Consider the following 14,969-nt stretch of genomic DNA (forward strand, 5'->3'; position numbering starts at 1 on the left):
CTGCACAGGGAATGACACTTTTCTCTCCAATTCTCTTTTTGAAGTGACCCAGGAAATGGTTTTCTTGTGCCTGAGGCCCTGATGTGTTGAGAAAATTCTAGTTTACCATGAAGATAATTTCAACAAGTTTCCTAGGAAATAACCTTGAGCTAGGCAAGAACTGGCAGGCAGGGGGTGCTGGCGTGGGGGCAGGTTTGAAGAGCCTGACAGCTCTAGACCAGCAGTGAGTAGGCCCAGCTGCTGGTCCTCAGCCGGCTACTCACTCAAGTTCCAACTTGGTCAAGCGTGTCCCCTAAAGGAGCCTCAGTTTTCTCTTCTCCATGTGTCTCCATCCTCAGCAGGCCACCCGGGGCAGCTGGGCTACAAGGTTTCTTAAGGCCTCGCCTCGGAAGTCATATAACATTCACTTCTGTCACATTCTAGTGGTCAAAGAAAGACACAGCCCAGTCCAGATTCAAGGGGAAGAGAAATAGACACCACCTCTTGATGGGAAGAATGACTGCATCACAGTGCAAAGGGGTATGGAGACAGGAAGTGGTGAAAATTGTAGCCAACTTTTGCATCAACCACACCATCTCCCCTGTGTGCCCTTCATTCATTCATTCATTCATCCATTCATTCATTGCACGCTTGAACACCCCCTAGGTTCCCAGCATTTACCAGACGTGGGACACAGAGGTGAACTTGTCCTCATGGGGCCTCAAGACTGGTGGGGAAACAGACGAATAAACCGATATGTGCCACAAAGTTACAAGGAATGAGCATTTACTTTATAGATCTTTATTTACAATGCACCTTTTTCCATAAAGTATGGAATCAGCCTGCCAAAAAAAGGCACAAGCAATAAAATTATAAATTTTAACCCCCAAAGAAAATTTAAACCAAAAGGGTAAAGAAGATAGTGTTTATTGAATAGCCAAGCATCTTACACACATTATCTCCCTCCATCTTTTCCACAACCCTGAGGTAAGGATTATTATTCCCGTTTCGTAGTTAAGCAAACTGAGGCTCATGGCAGATAAGTGACTCACCCAAGTTCACACAGGTCCTGAGTGGCAGAGCTGAATCACACTGCTGAGTCTGGCCTTAAAGTCCGTATGCTACAACAGAACAGCTGTAAAAGAGCTTCAGATTTAATACTGACTATACTAGGTAAGGATCTTGACACCAGTACTAAAAGAGAGAAGAAATGGGTCTGTTCTTCACTGGAGCCTTTTGGGGTTTAAATCAAAGTACTGAACTGGCCTCAGTAAACAAGAAGGAGTATATTTTGGTGATAACCCAAATAGCCAGAAAGTAACATTCCTATTTTAGAGGAAATATTAAAAGCACAGAGAAAACAAATATAAAACTCTTGCTAATTATCCATGTAACTGAGTTAATATTCCATAGTTGTTGGACTACAATTTGTAATGTGACTTAATGATTCAAAGAAATTGTCATATATTATGACACACACATATTCATATATACACCAATTTCTACCGTACACCATTCACAAAATAAATTCTAAAAAAAAAAAAAAAAGAGCTTCAGATTTGACTGAGCTTCCTAGCAGCCTGGGGGAAAAGGGAAACTGAACATAATGCCTGACTGATCACTAGACAGGAAAAAGCCAGGCATTTCACTGAGGGGAAGCAAAGCCCTTCCTAGCACTCAATTAATTTTTCTTTGCTCAAGGGAGAGTTGATGAAAGAGAGCTTGTGGGGTGGAACTGATGGGGCTCCATGTTGAATGATACTTAAGCTTATATGCAGAGAGGTTCTGTCCTCCAGTAATCATCTTCCTCTGGGGTGTGTGTGTGTGTGTGTGTGTGTGTGTGTGTATCTGTGTGTGTGTGTGTTTCTCTGTGTCACCATCTTTCTCTTTTTATCCCTCTCTGTCTCTTTTGCCTCCATCCCTCCCTTGCCCACACCCACAATGCAGAGTCCCTGCTACTCAAAACTCTGCTGGGTTTTAGGAAGTGCTGCCACATCAAGAGACTATGCACCAGACCCCAGCAGGACAGGACTTCCTCCCCACACTGTGCTGGGCGGGGCAAACGGGAAGGGGCCTGTGGTAGCTGAGATGACGCATCCCTGCCTGAGCAGCCCGAGCAGCAGCTGGGTCAGTGGGCCACAGGAGCACAGGCCACCTTTCCCCGGGGGCTTCAGAATGGACTTGTGCCACCCAGGTAAGAACCTGGGCTGACCTGTCAGTTTCCTGTTCTGTAGAATGGGGTAATAGTGCCTGCCTCACAGGAATCGGTGTGTAAATAGATATAACACAGATGGGACATGCAGAAGCAGGCAACAGATATTTATGAGCTTAGGCTACGTGCCAAGCTGTGTTGCATATGCTGGGAGTCCCGCGAACAAAGCAGGCATGGCCCCTACCCTCATGAGCTTACGCTCTGGAGGGGGAGACAGACAGTAAATATATGAATGTACTATGTCAGGTGGTGACAAGCAGGCTGAAGACCAGTAAAGTGAGATAAGGAAGATGGGTGGCTGGAAGTCCTCAAGAGGAGACACCGTTTGAGCAGACTTGTAGAAGGGAAGGGAGTGATCCATGTGGGTTTCTGGGGAAAGAATATTCCAGGCAAAGGAACAGCCAGTGCAAAAGCCCTGAGGTGGGACTGAGAAAGGTTGCTTGTGTTGAAGATGATGATGTCTGTGAGAATGATAACTGTTTGGGTGGCACAAGGGCCCTGCAGCCCGTTTGGCCTCTGGTGGGTGACAGTGGCCTTTGTGAGGCTGAGGGCACCACTTTTGCCAGTGGAGCGGCCAGCAGGGGACCATGGCTGAGACCCTACCTGGTAAGCAGGAGAGGAGGCTGTCAGTTGGTACAGGAAGAGGACAGGACTGTGTTGTGGTGTGTTTCTGTGAGACCGAGAGGAGAGCGGCCAAGTCTCTGCACCCTGCATCTCAGAATGTTCCAGCATGGCCTGGAACTTCAGAAGACAAGGGTTGCCAGGAGCTGTCCAGTCCCCCAGGTCCAGATGACGTGAACCCTGTTAGCAACAGACCCCTTTCTTCAAACAAAACCTAAGACAAAACAGTCTGAGTCCACTCACTGGGCCTCCCCTCACCCCCAAGTGTTCTGGGGAACACAGAGAACCACTGATCCATTTCAACAGCCCCCATTTACAGCTGGAACAAAGGAGGCCAGGAGAGGGACAGTCTTGCTGAGGCAGAATGACTCCCCACCTCCAAGCTCCCTGTCCAGTGCTCTCTCCCCGAACCCCATGCTTCTCCTGGGGGCTTTTGGGGGCAGGTGGTTTGCGGACTGTATGGCTCAGTGAACACATCTTAGGGGCAAGTAGGGACGCAAGCGGAGACCCAGGAGGAACAGTGCCTGGCTCGAGGTCACTCAGCAGATGCGAGGGTGACAAGAAACAGTGAAGTAATCCCCCTCACACTGCCTGTCTTTCCACCATTATTCTTGGGGTCTTCGTGTACAGAAGTCCTTAGGATGTTTGTCCCCATAATGCAAAGAGGAAACTGAGGCTCACAGAGGTGAACTGGAGGAGAGGACGGAATTGCCCAAAGTCGGGTGGCCAATAAGAGGCCGAATAAAGACAAGACCTGAGAAGAGCAAGAGCCCCAGTTGAGCCTGGGCTGTCAGGGAGAGGAGGGGCGAGGCTCCCCCAGGGAGGCCAAAAGATGAGTCACTGCTTTGCTTCAGGCTGGTCCTGGGACGACAGGGATTGAATGGAGTCACTGCAGGCAGTCTCTTGGGAGATGTGAGGACTCCACTGATCAATTCATCTACTCATTCATTCATTCATTCATTCAATAAGTAGTCCTCTGGTGTGCAGGTCCTGGCCTGTGCAATGCTAGAGACAGCAATGACCCAGCCACAAGCCCAGCCCTGAGGGAGCTGCTGGCTTGGGAAAGGGGGGAAGGGGGAGAAAACCCTATAGGACAGTGACCCAGGACAGATGTGCAAATGGGCACAGACCTGCAGCCTGGGAGGGAGTGACTCTCTCTACCCGGGGCAAGGGAGATCTGGGAAGACTTCCTGGAGGAAGTAGAGGGAAGGAAGGTCATTTCTCTGCTACCCAGACTGGGTCTTACTCGGAGCTCCTTCACAGCCTGGTGACTTTCCCTCTCTGAGCTCTGATTTGTCCTCTCTAAGTGGGCACCATCATCCTGGCCTCACCCCGGGGAAGTGGGGAAAGAACAAGGATTTGGAGTCAGCCCGACCTGGCTCAGATCTCAGCTGTGCACCAACCTGCCAGTGGTCATGATGGGCCTCTTCCTTCTGTGGGTTTCAGTTTCCCTGCTCATACAATGGACAGGATGGTGGCAAAGGGGCTGCCTGCCCTCCTCCTCCAGCTGTGGGTGTCTGACACCCAGAAGCAGGTCCCTTCCCCCTAGGTCTGCTGAAAAGCTGAGAGGTCCAGGTAACAAAGCCCCAATGTGACCAAAGACAGCCGTGGGGCTGGTGCAACAAGACTGCAGATTAAAAATAGAGGCAGATGGCTTGGGGGAGGAAGCCACACGATTTGATGCGCCTGCAGGCCCTCTGGGGCTGGGGCGGGGTGCAGCTCTGCTAGCCGCCCCCCCATCTCAGACCCCCTCGCACCCAGACTCTGAGAAGCCTCCGCCTTCAGGACCCCAGGATCGCACCCTCCTCCTGCCCTGGAAAGGGGAAGCGGAGCCAGCTGTCCTGGAAGCCAGGCTGCGAGCAGATTTCTAAAAATATGATGGGAAAGAGGAAGGACAAAGGGGAAGTAGAGAGGAGCTGGGGTGATGGCCGGGGCGGCACCTGGGCACACTCAGCTGGCTGGGCACGGGGTGCGGAGGGCAGCCCAGCCGTGGAGTGTACGGGTCAGTGTCCAAGGGCAGCCTTCACGAGGTGTGGGAAGCACAGCCCAGTGAGGAGTAAACAGAGCTCACGGTGGTGGCGGTTGTTACCATCATTTTAATACCTTTGTGTTTTTTAATCATTATTGTCACTATTATTATCATTAAAATCCATCTCCCATGAGCTGCACCAGTGCCTGAAACTCCATCATCACTAGGCTTGGAGTCAGTAGTGACCCCCCTCAGGCTGTGTCCTTGTCACCGTCCCTGCACCTCAGTGTCGTCAGCTCTGAAATGGAGAGAAATCCCCACTTTTAAACAAATAGGTGAAGGGTTGGAGGACCCCCCATGCACCACGGGGTGAGTGCCACCAGCTCGGGGCCGTCAGCACTGTTTCAGGGTTCAGATGTACTCAGCCAGCTGCCACCTGTTGGGGTCAGGACCTGACAGAAGGGGACAGTGGACTGAGAGGGTTCAGGAATGCGCCTGTCAAACCACGAAAAGAGCTGCATGAAAAAAAAAAGGCAAGGGCTTCCCTGGTGGCGCAGTGGTTGAGAGTCCACCTGCCAATGCAGGGGACATGGGTTCGTGCCCCGGTCCGGGAAGATCCCACATGCCGCAGAGCGGCTGGGCCCGTGAGCCATGGCCGCTGAGCCTGCGCGTCCGGAGCCTGTGCTCCGCAACGGGAGAGGCCACAACAGTGAGAGGCCCGCGTACCACAAAAAAAAAAAAAAAAAAAAAAGGCAAATAAAAAAACCGTACCCTAACTCTAAACTGTAGCCATAGCCTCAACTGTACCATAACCCTAACCCGTACCTTAAAAGAAAAAAAAAGGCAAATAACCCCTCTCTACCCTCATGCCAACCCACTCTCCCAGGAAAAAGAAAAAAGCACTTTCCCCAGCTCTACCATGTTGGCCTTGTTTTTGTTTGTTTGTTTGTTTGTTTTTGGCTGTGTTGCGTCTTCGTTTCTGTGCGAGGGCTTTCTCTAGTTGTGGCAAGAGGAGGCCACTCTTCATCGCAGTGCACGGGCCTCTCACTATCACAGCCTCTCTTGTTGTGGAGCACAGGCTCCAGACGCGCAGGCTCAGTAATTGTGGCTCATGGGCCTAGTTGCTCCGCGGCATATGGGATCTTCCCAGACCAGGGAAAGGCTCGAACCCGTGTCCCCTGCATTGGCAGGCAGATTCCCAACCACTGCGCCACCAGGGAAGCCCAGGAGACACAAGGTGGTTGGGAACCCCAGGAGACACAAGGTGCCTCCTGGGGTTCTGGCTAGGGTATCTGGGGGGCCATTCCCAGAACTTGAGAACTCAGGAAGAAGGCCAGGTTGACGGGAAATTCTAGGAGTTCCGTTTCAGTCACAGTGACAAATGAGCTGTTGGTCAGGACACAGGGGGATGGAAGGGTCTGAAGCTCGGGGAAGGGGTTGGAGCTGAGGGTATGTGTGTGACTCCTTGGCCCAGGAGGGGAGAGGGGGATTAATGAGACCCCATGGGGAGAGAAGAGAAGTCGGCCTGGGACCCAGCCATGGGATCCACATTGGGGATTATCAATAGAAACACGGAATTCCCACCCAGCTTCTCTCCAACAAGCAGCCTGTCTGGAATCCATGTGGCCTCCAGCAGCAGGTGTGCCCTGGGCCAGAAACAGGCTTTCAGGACACAAGCCCCAGCCAACAGGAAAACAACGAAAAGCAAACAAACAAAACACAAAAGTCTGATCTTTCACCCCAAAGTCAACTAGAGGTGATTGGGTTTTTCCACCGTGGAGCTCAGCCTCCCTTCACTCCTGACAGAGGAGTTCCGGGTCCCAGCCTCTAACGCTGCCTCCCTTGCTATGGCCCTGCTCCTGTCTCCGTGTGAGGGGATGGCCCCTCACTCCTTCTGTCCCTGCATGTCCCCAAAGGCATGCAGAATCCACCTCTCCTGGGATGGAGGCTTAGGTGTTGGCAAACTAATGTTTTGATCCCAGCACTGCCACTTCTTGGCTATGTGACCCAGGGCAAGTCTCTTCACCTCTCTGACCCTCAGTGTCTTAAACTGAGAAAGATCCACTTGAAAGAGTTGTGAGGATTAAATGACATAATTTACATGGAGCTGCTGGCATGGAGTAGGGGTGTTTGAATTTAGAGGTTGATGAGACTCTTGCTTTGTCCCCTGGTGTAAGTGCCACCTCCCTTCATCCCCCAGGAAACCAGGATCTCTAGACCTCATAGTTGCAGGGACGGAAAGGAAAACTCCCAAGTGGGTCACTAGAAGGATGGTACCACTCCTATTCCTTCCTTGTTCCTGAATCCCAGGAGATTACCTCTTGGGGAAAGAGCACCATCTAATGGTCATTGATTTATGGTGTATAGTACATCTTGGAGGATGATGCTCCATCCAAGCAGTATATCATCTCCAAGCTGACACCTCAGCAGCACCTTCCATAGGCTGCTCCATCGTTCCATCAGGCCAGCATCCTCTGGTGGTGAAATGTGTAAGAGGACCATTGGATCCCATGGCCACATGCTCCTCCCACACCTCCTTTACTGTAAAGAGGGTCATCCTTTAGTCTAACATGATGTGTTGCAGGGTTCTGGGTCAGCAGATCAAGCCCTTGGATAGTGGTGCTGGCCAAGGCTCTGTGGGCAGGAAAGGCCACCATATCCAGAACAAGGGATCCAATGTAATCGGTTTGCCACCAAGTTGCTGTTTGGTCTTCTCAAGAAACAATGGGTCTCTGTTGCTGGCAGGTCTGATATTCAGCAGTGGTGGAGAGCCTGGGTGAGTGGGTCCACGCAGACTCTCCACAGAGGCCACATTCATTCGTGTACCGTTGTACCAGCACTGGGCTAGCCAGTCAGAAACTGGCTGATGTCAATTGGCTGAGTCATTCTATCTGCCTGGTGATTTAGTGCCTCTCCTGTGGTGGCTGCTTCCTGGGGAACATTAGTGTGCTTTACAAAAATCTTCATACTCTGTGCCCACTCCCATAGGGCCACCCACTTGACTCTTCCCCAGACCTCTCTGTTCCCAAACTTCCTTTTTTCCTTCCTTCTGACTGAGAAGTCAAGGCATCTTCTACTGCCCATGAATGCATGTATATTCTTACTTCATGCCGCTTCTCTTTCCACATGAAATAGATGACCAGGTGCCCTACCCAAAGCTCTGCTCACTGGGAGGACTTCTCACCACTCTCTTTCTGGAACACCTTGAGCAGGTCTGTAGTTCAATAGCTGTCCAGTTTTACTTGTACACAAACACTGAGCCACCCATCCTGGAACCGAATTCAGGCATTTTTCTCCTTTGTCATGAGATCACAAGGGACCCATCCATAAAGACATAGTATGAGCTGAGGGACCTGGTACAACAGAATGACAACAAGTGGATGACATGAGGGTCTGGGTCACCTATCCCTGGGGCTTCCTGGAGCCTTCTGTCTCTGCTCATACCTGTTCCTGGGCGAACCACTTACGAAGGATTGCTGTTGGGCTCACTTGACTTTATGACTAGGTGGGTCAGACCCATCCTGGCTGCTTGACAGGGGAATCATTACCATTTACACTTGACACAGTGTTGCAGGAGCCTTCCTTCCGGGGGCCTGACCTCTTCTTCAGTCAGTGGGGCCTGGAATCTAAAACCTGCTCAGGTCCACAAACCAGGCAAGGGCTCTTGGATTTTCATGTAGTGACTGCCCTTTGGGAGGGGCGTATCCTTGGGCAAGGCAGCTCCATTTGGGCTGAGGTAAGTTCTTGAGGAGGGACTCAGCTGTGAGTCATCAGGAGGCTACACACACACACACACACACACACACACACACACACACACACACACACACACACAGAGCAGCTGAGGGAGTGGGTGCCTTGGTCCTGAGGGGGAGAACTGGGTAACACAACATGGCTCCCATTATACGTGTGTTGTACCCTTCCCGTATGTCAGATCCTCACTGAGTGTTTGACAAAATTCAGATTTTTTTAATCCTGACCACCACCGTCTAGGTTATGGTTCATGCTTCAGAGACAAGGACACTGTGCAAGTTGAGTTTCAGGTGTGGCGGATGTAACAAAAAGACTCAGAATAACAGTGACTGAGACATTCTCAAAACTTATTTCTCTCTCATTGAAAAGTCCAAGTGGGTAGCTGGTGGGGGTGACCGTGATGCCTCTTCTCCACATGGCTGCCCAGGGCCCAGCCTCCTTCCAGCTTGGCGCTCTGCCACCTCAATACCCAGCTAACATCTCAAAGTCCAAGATGACTGCTCAGTCAACAGGAGGGGAAGTAGGGAAAGGGACCTCTTGATATTCTCTGCTTTTATTTGGAAGAGATCATATCTGTCCTTGCAAAACCTTTAAGAAACGTGACCAGGCGCTTCCCAAAGCTAGGACTTGAGAGTCGAGAGGATTTGAATGGGCAGGAAAAGGCATCACAGGGTGGAGGAGCTGTAGAGGCAAAGGTGGAGAAGTAAGACTGAGAGTTAGACCATTTGGGGGCAGTGAGGAGCAGGCAGGCTGGACTGGCAGGCTCTTGTTGAGAATGGTGGGGAATAAGCCTGGCTGGATGAGGACTTTTCCCCCTGTGGAACAAGGATTCCATGGAGATTTTGACCAGGAGAGTGTTATGGATGGGACAGGAAGCGGGGGGCGGGTAGAGGTAGGTCAGCTGACCCAGGTGGGGGAATGGTCATAGCACGTTGCCAGAACATTGGCACACCTGTGTCTCCTTTAATTCAGTTCCAGGTGATGAGGAAAGAACTCAGACTTTGTCGTCATCCCAACCCAAGTCCCACCCTGGCTCAGCAACTTGTCCCTTTGGGACCCTGATCAGGTCACCTCACTTCTCTGAGCCTGAGTGTCTGGGGCAGGCACTGTGAAATGTCCCCCCAAATTCAGTTTCCCCATCTTACATAGTAAGGATATCAGGACCACCCTCTTAAAGGCTCATTACCCAGCCTCCCTTGAAGGTAGCTGTAACCGTGTGGCTACATGTGGCCAATGGGATGTGAGGCAAAATGATCACCACTTCCTGGTCATACAAACAAATGAATAAATGACAGATGTGTGATCCAGTGAAGAAGTAAAGTTGCAGCAAAGGATGAATGCCTTCAGCAAGTATTGCACTGAGCACCTGCTACGTGTCAGGCTCCTTCTACGTGCTGAGGATACAGCAGTGAGCAAAATTGTTGAAGTGCCTATTCTCATGGGGCTGAGTGGAATGAGTAGAACACAAAAGATGCAAGTAAACAAGATGGCTTAGGGAGTCTGTACCCAGAGGGGCAGAAGAAATATAAAGGTGGTAGGAGGGGAGTGTGGGGAGGGACTGCTTTAGACAGGGCAGTCAGGGAAGGCTTCTTGGAGGAGGTGACATCTGAGCCAAGGCCTGGATGAAGAGAGCAAGCAAGTCATGGGTTTCTAGAAGGAAGATGGCCCTGGGGAAGTGAGAGCTAGCTGGGGTGGCTGGAGCCGAGTGATGGAGGGGAGGGTGGGGAATGAGCCAGGGACCACCAGTTCTTCTCTCTCCAGACCCAGGGGAGCAGAGCAGCAGGGAGGCGGAGGAGCTGCAGCGGATCAAATGGCATCGGAAACAGCTTCTGGAGGACATCCAGGTGTGCTCACACTCACGCTCACAAATACACATGCTCTTGTCCACCCACATGTTCGTGCTGACACACCCTCAAACCACACATACCCACAAGCAAGCAGTCATACATGTTCGCACACCTCCTGACCCAGCCTGGGCCAAGAGCGGGGCCAGATTCCAGCCCACATGTAGCCTCAGCCCCGGCCCCCAGGAGTGGGGAGAACTGAATTCTCAGGGAAGTCCCCACTCCTGGGTTCAGCTGCCAGGGCTCAGAGAGAGCCAGGAGAGCAGGGGAGAGAAAAGGAACCATCAGTTCAGCACATACTATGTGCAGAGCCCCACCTGCATGGCCTCAGTCTGGTCTCATCTCCAACCCAGACCTCAGATTCCTCCCCCCGAAAATGTAGACCATTTGGTCAGGATAACACCATTATCTGCCCAGCACTTGTCAGTTCACCAGTTTCTCAGACATTAGCTCATTTGATTCTCAGCAACCTTGTGAAACAGGCCCTGCTTCTGCTCCTGGAATGTGCCACCATGCTCGGTCCTGCCCCTGGGCCTTTGCACTCACAGTCCCCTCTGCCTGAGACTCTCCTAATCCCTCCTCATGGCTCCTTCTTCTCCTAGTTCATTCTCAGCCCAAATGCCTCTCCTTCTAGGGGTCACCCTGTCCACTCTGGCTGTAGTTGGTGTGGGACCCCACTTCCCATCCCAACACATGTACACCTAAGATTCCAGAGAAAGACGAAGGCACAAGATAACTCCCTCAGCAAGTACTTACCATGTGCCAGGCTCTTTCTAGACCATTACTCTGACCATTTTCTGCATGGTCATTTCATTTGCCCCATGATCCAAAGTCCAGTGGGGTGAGCTCCATGTAAGGAGAGCCTGGGTCTGTTTCCCACCACTATATCCCAAGTCCAATAGTCAGAGCATAGTAGGTGCTCAGTTAATACTTACGAGTGAACCTTCATTTTATTTGTGGGGAAGCCACTCAGTGACTTGGCCAAGTTCACGTGGACAGGAGCTGACTGGGCTCAGAAAGATGCTCCAGGCCCCATGCTGCTCCTGGGCCCCAGGACAAACCCCTATTAGGACTACCCCCATCCCAAAGTTCTTGAGGGAGGTGAGGGAAGGCTGAGGTGCCTTTGGGGGCCCTTTCTGCTGCCACTGAGTCAGGGGGTCTCCTCTGCCACTGGGCACCTCCCGCCAGGTCAAGATGGAAAAGGCTAGGGGGGTGTCAGGGAAAGCACAGGCTTGGCGTCAGATGTTGGACATGTCCCTTCACCTCTCTGGGCCTCAGTGTCCTCTTCTGTAAATTGCACTGGAATTGCAAAGTCCCTGAGAAGAGGTCCTGTGCCATCTTGTACCCTGTTGACCCATAGCACCTGGCTCGTAGTGGCCACAGAGTCTAGGGAGCGGGACAGGGTAAATGGATGGATGGAGGAAAACCAGAGAGGAGCTGGGGCCTGATCATTGGGTGAGAGTTTGTACCTCCTGCCTGGCAAGGCAGTAAGGAGCCGTGGATGGAGTTTGAGCGGAAGAAGGGCCGGCACCAAGCTGTGCTTCAGAAAGATGGCAGCTGGGTGGAGGAGGGCTTGTCGGGAAGTTTTGCCTCAAGGGTAGGACACTTTTCAGCTGCAGAGATGAGAGATGGGGAGACCAGAAATAGAGTGGGGGAAAGGCTAGGGACTGGGGACTCCCTCACCCCAAGAGAGGAGCCCCGGGAGAACTAGGTATAAACAGAGGCAAGAGGTTTGCCTTGGGATTTTGAGGATATGAGATATTCGGGAAAGCGATCCACCAGGGGGAGGGTCCCTTAGTGGCAGCTCAAGACAGAGGTTTGGGAATCATGCCTGGAAGTGGGAATGGTTGTGTTTGGGGTTGGGGGGTGGGTCGTGAACCCCTTTCTGTCCCAGTCTCCGCCCCCTGACTCTACCTCCCCACCCTACCCCCGCCACCCCACAGAAGCTGAAGGACGAGATCGCAGATGTGTTTGCTCAAATCGACTGCTTCGAGACAGCAGAGGAGAGGTGAGGGGCCCGGTAGGGGACCCTGGGAAGCTGCCACAGTGGCTTCCTGAGGATGTCATATGCCATGAGTGAGAGTGAATGAGCCCAGGCCCTGGTGAAATCAGGGGTCGGACCCCCAGAGGGGAGGCATAGGCGGGTGAAATAGGAACAGGGCGGCCCTGACACTCCATCCCATGGTCTGGTCTGGTCCTTACTTCCAGCAACCCCTCTCTTCAGCAGCAACCCCGTTCTCCCACCTCCTCCACCCAAAGCCTCTCCCAACTCACCCTGACCCAGCCCCTGACCCAGCCCCTGACCAATCGCTGGCCAGGAGCATCCTGGGTTGGGCCAGGGAGAGGGGAATTTCAGCCCCAAGGATGAGGACAAGGAAGCCAGGGGCCTTACGGGGACAGGAGCCTGGCCTGTGGCAAGGCCAAGGCTGGTCCACTTCACTCCACCCATAAGGTGTCATCACCCCACCCCTTCTATAGGAAGACTGCCCCTGGCTCTGTGACCTGCGGTTGGTCCTCCCCTCACTGGGCCTCAGTTTCCCCACTTGTACAATGAGAAGGTTGGTCCCTACATAATCCCCTAGGGCCCCAGGGCACTGACTCCTCCATACGGTGTCCCAGGAGACCCCCACCCTGCCCCTGCCAGCCTTCAGTTCTCTGATGCCTCTGATGTTCACCTTCCTAGCCCGGACACGTGCATGCACTCACGCCCGCATACACACGTGCACTGCTCCTGTGCCTCCAGCCCCAACAATGACAACAACATAACATTTTTTTTTTGCAGTACGCGGGCCTCTCACTGCCGTGGCCTCTCCCGTTGAGGAGCACAGGCTCCGAACGCGCAGGCTCAGAGGCCATGGCTCACGGGCCCAGCCGCTCCGCGGCATGTGGGATCTTCCCGGACCGGGGCACGAACCCGTGTCCCCTGCATCGGCAGGTGGACTCTCAACCACTGCGCCACCAGGGAAGCCCAACAACATAACATTTACACAGCACCTAACACTAGCTATTTTCAATGATTTAACCTCTCAACAATGCTTGGGGGGCAGGTGGTAGAGTCACCGCATGCTATAGGTGAGGAAACTGAGTCCCAGAGAGATGAGTGGGACTTGCACCAGAAGCCTGGCTCCAAAGCCTGTGCTCTCACCCCCAATCTCCCTGTTATCTTCCTCCCCCTCTAAGCACGGGGCCCCCCTAAATCCCTCCCCAGGAGTATCTCTGGCTCCTGAGGCCACAGCTCCAGAGCTGGGCCCATTGGAAATATGGTCTTGTAGCTCAAGAAGGGGCCCAGACCCTGCATTTCTCACGTTCTCCCCAGTGATTCCAGCCCCACTTGGAGGTCCTTAGGGAATACTGGCTCTAGCTGAGGGAAGCATCCTCGGGGATTGGAGGGGTGTCCTGGGGTCCGGGGGCGTCCAGGCTGATGTCTTCCTGTCTACAGCCGCATGGCCCAGAAAGAGAAGGAGCTGGGCATCGGGCGCAAGAAATTCAACATGGATCCCGTGAAGGTAGGCAGTGCAGGGGCCGAGTCAGGGGGCTGGGAGAGCTGCATGCTGGGTCCCTCCACGATGTCCTCTTCTTCCCCTCAACTGACACAATTACCCACTTTACAGATGAGGAAACAAGCCCCGCCGGGCTCAGCATCTTATCCTGCGCCCCACGCCGGTTATGGCTGGGGCCTCCGCCACCCCACAGCATAGTAGCCCCGGGGCATGAGGTGGGAGCCAGGAGAATGGGGTGGGGTCTGTGATGTCTGTCCCCAACTCTGTGAGTTGGACTTTGGGCAATGGGGCCCTTAAACTCTGGGACTCAGTCTCCGGAAGTGTCTACCAGCCCCCTCCGCTGGGGGAGCCAGTCCTGGGACGCTGGCGTGGAGCCCTGAGCGCTCAGGGCTCAGCTACGCTCTAACCCCACCCCCACTGGCCTCAGAGCAGCCCCAGTCCCCACCCCTCGCCCAGCCAGGTGGCCCTGGGCTCCTTTCCTGTAGGAGCCGGGACAGGAGGAAGCCACAAGTTGACACACGGAGGTGGGGTCAGGGAAGCCAAGGGGTCCCTGGAAATTTACTGCTCTCGCTTAGAAGGCTGCCTCTTCCCCATCACAGGCCTCCCGTGTCCCAGCGGCACAGCAATCAACCCCTGCCCCCATCCACACGGACCACACAGACCACACACACACGTGCACACAGGCGTGTGCACATGCGCTAACTCACTTCCTACCTGATCCTGCCTGAGCTCCCCTCAGGGAGGGGCCACTGAGGGGTCCCCTGGGCCATCTGCCTGTCACTCAGAGCCGTCCACAACCTGTCCCCCGTCTCCCCTCTTCTCCAAAAGAAATAGGGACTCGAAGGCATCATCATGGAAAACCAGACACCAACCCCTCAAACTCCTAAAATTAGATGACAGACTTCAAGTGCCTGGATTGTGGGGAGAGATGTCTGAGATATTGTCAAATCAGAAAATCGGGCGAGACACACTCCCATTTTCACACAGAAAAGGGAGGAAAGGACCACAAGGGAAACTGTCTACCTCCGAGTGGTAGGACTGAGCAATTTCCTCTCTTTTTGACTGAGCAGTTTTTTTCTAATTTTTATACA

At 53.1% G+C, this 14,969-nt stretch overlaps 1 protein-coding gene across 1 annotated transcript in view; it reads left to right on the forward strand.

Annotated features, from left to right (window-relative positions):
- Positions 1–2,084: 2,084 nt before the first annotated feature.
- The window catches only part of CYTH4 (cytohesin 4), a 30,904-nt gene continuing 18,019 nt past the window's right edge, over positions 2,085–14,969 (forward strand). Inside the window, exons 1-4 of the mRNA XM_082635129.1 lie at positions 2,085–2,173; positions 10,296–10,378; positions 12,322–12,386; positions 13,818–13,884. Coding sequence (XP_082491255.1) covers positions 2,155–2,173; positions 10,296–10,378; positions 12,322–12,386; positions 13,818–13,884 — 234 coding nt within the window. The 5' untranslated portion in view covers positions 2,085–2,154. The remainder of the gene's footprint in view (positions 2,174–10,295; positions 10,379–12,321; positions 12,387–13,817; positions 13,885–14,969) is intronic.

The sequence above is a fragment of the Mesoplodon mirus genome (genome assembly GCF_964341445.2).
Source record: "Mesoplodon mirus genome assembly, chromosome: 11".
Classification (NCBI taxonomy): domain Eukaryota; kingdom Metazoa; phylum Chordata; class Mammalia; order Artiodactyla; family Ziphiidae; genus Mesoplodon; species Mesoplodon mirus.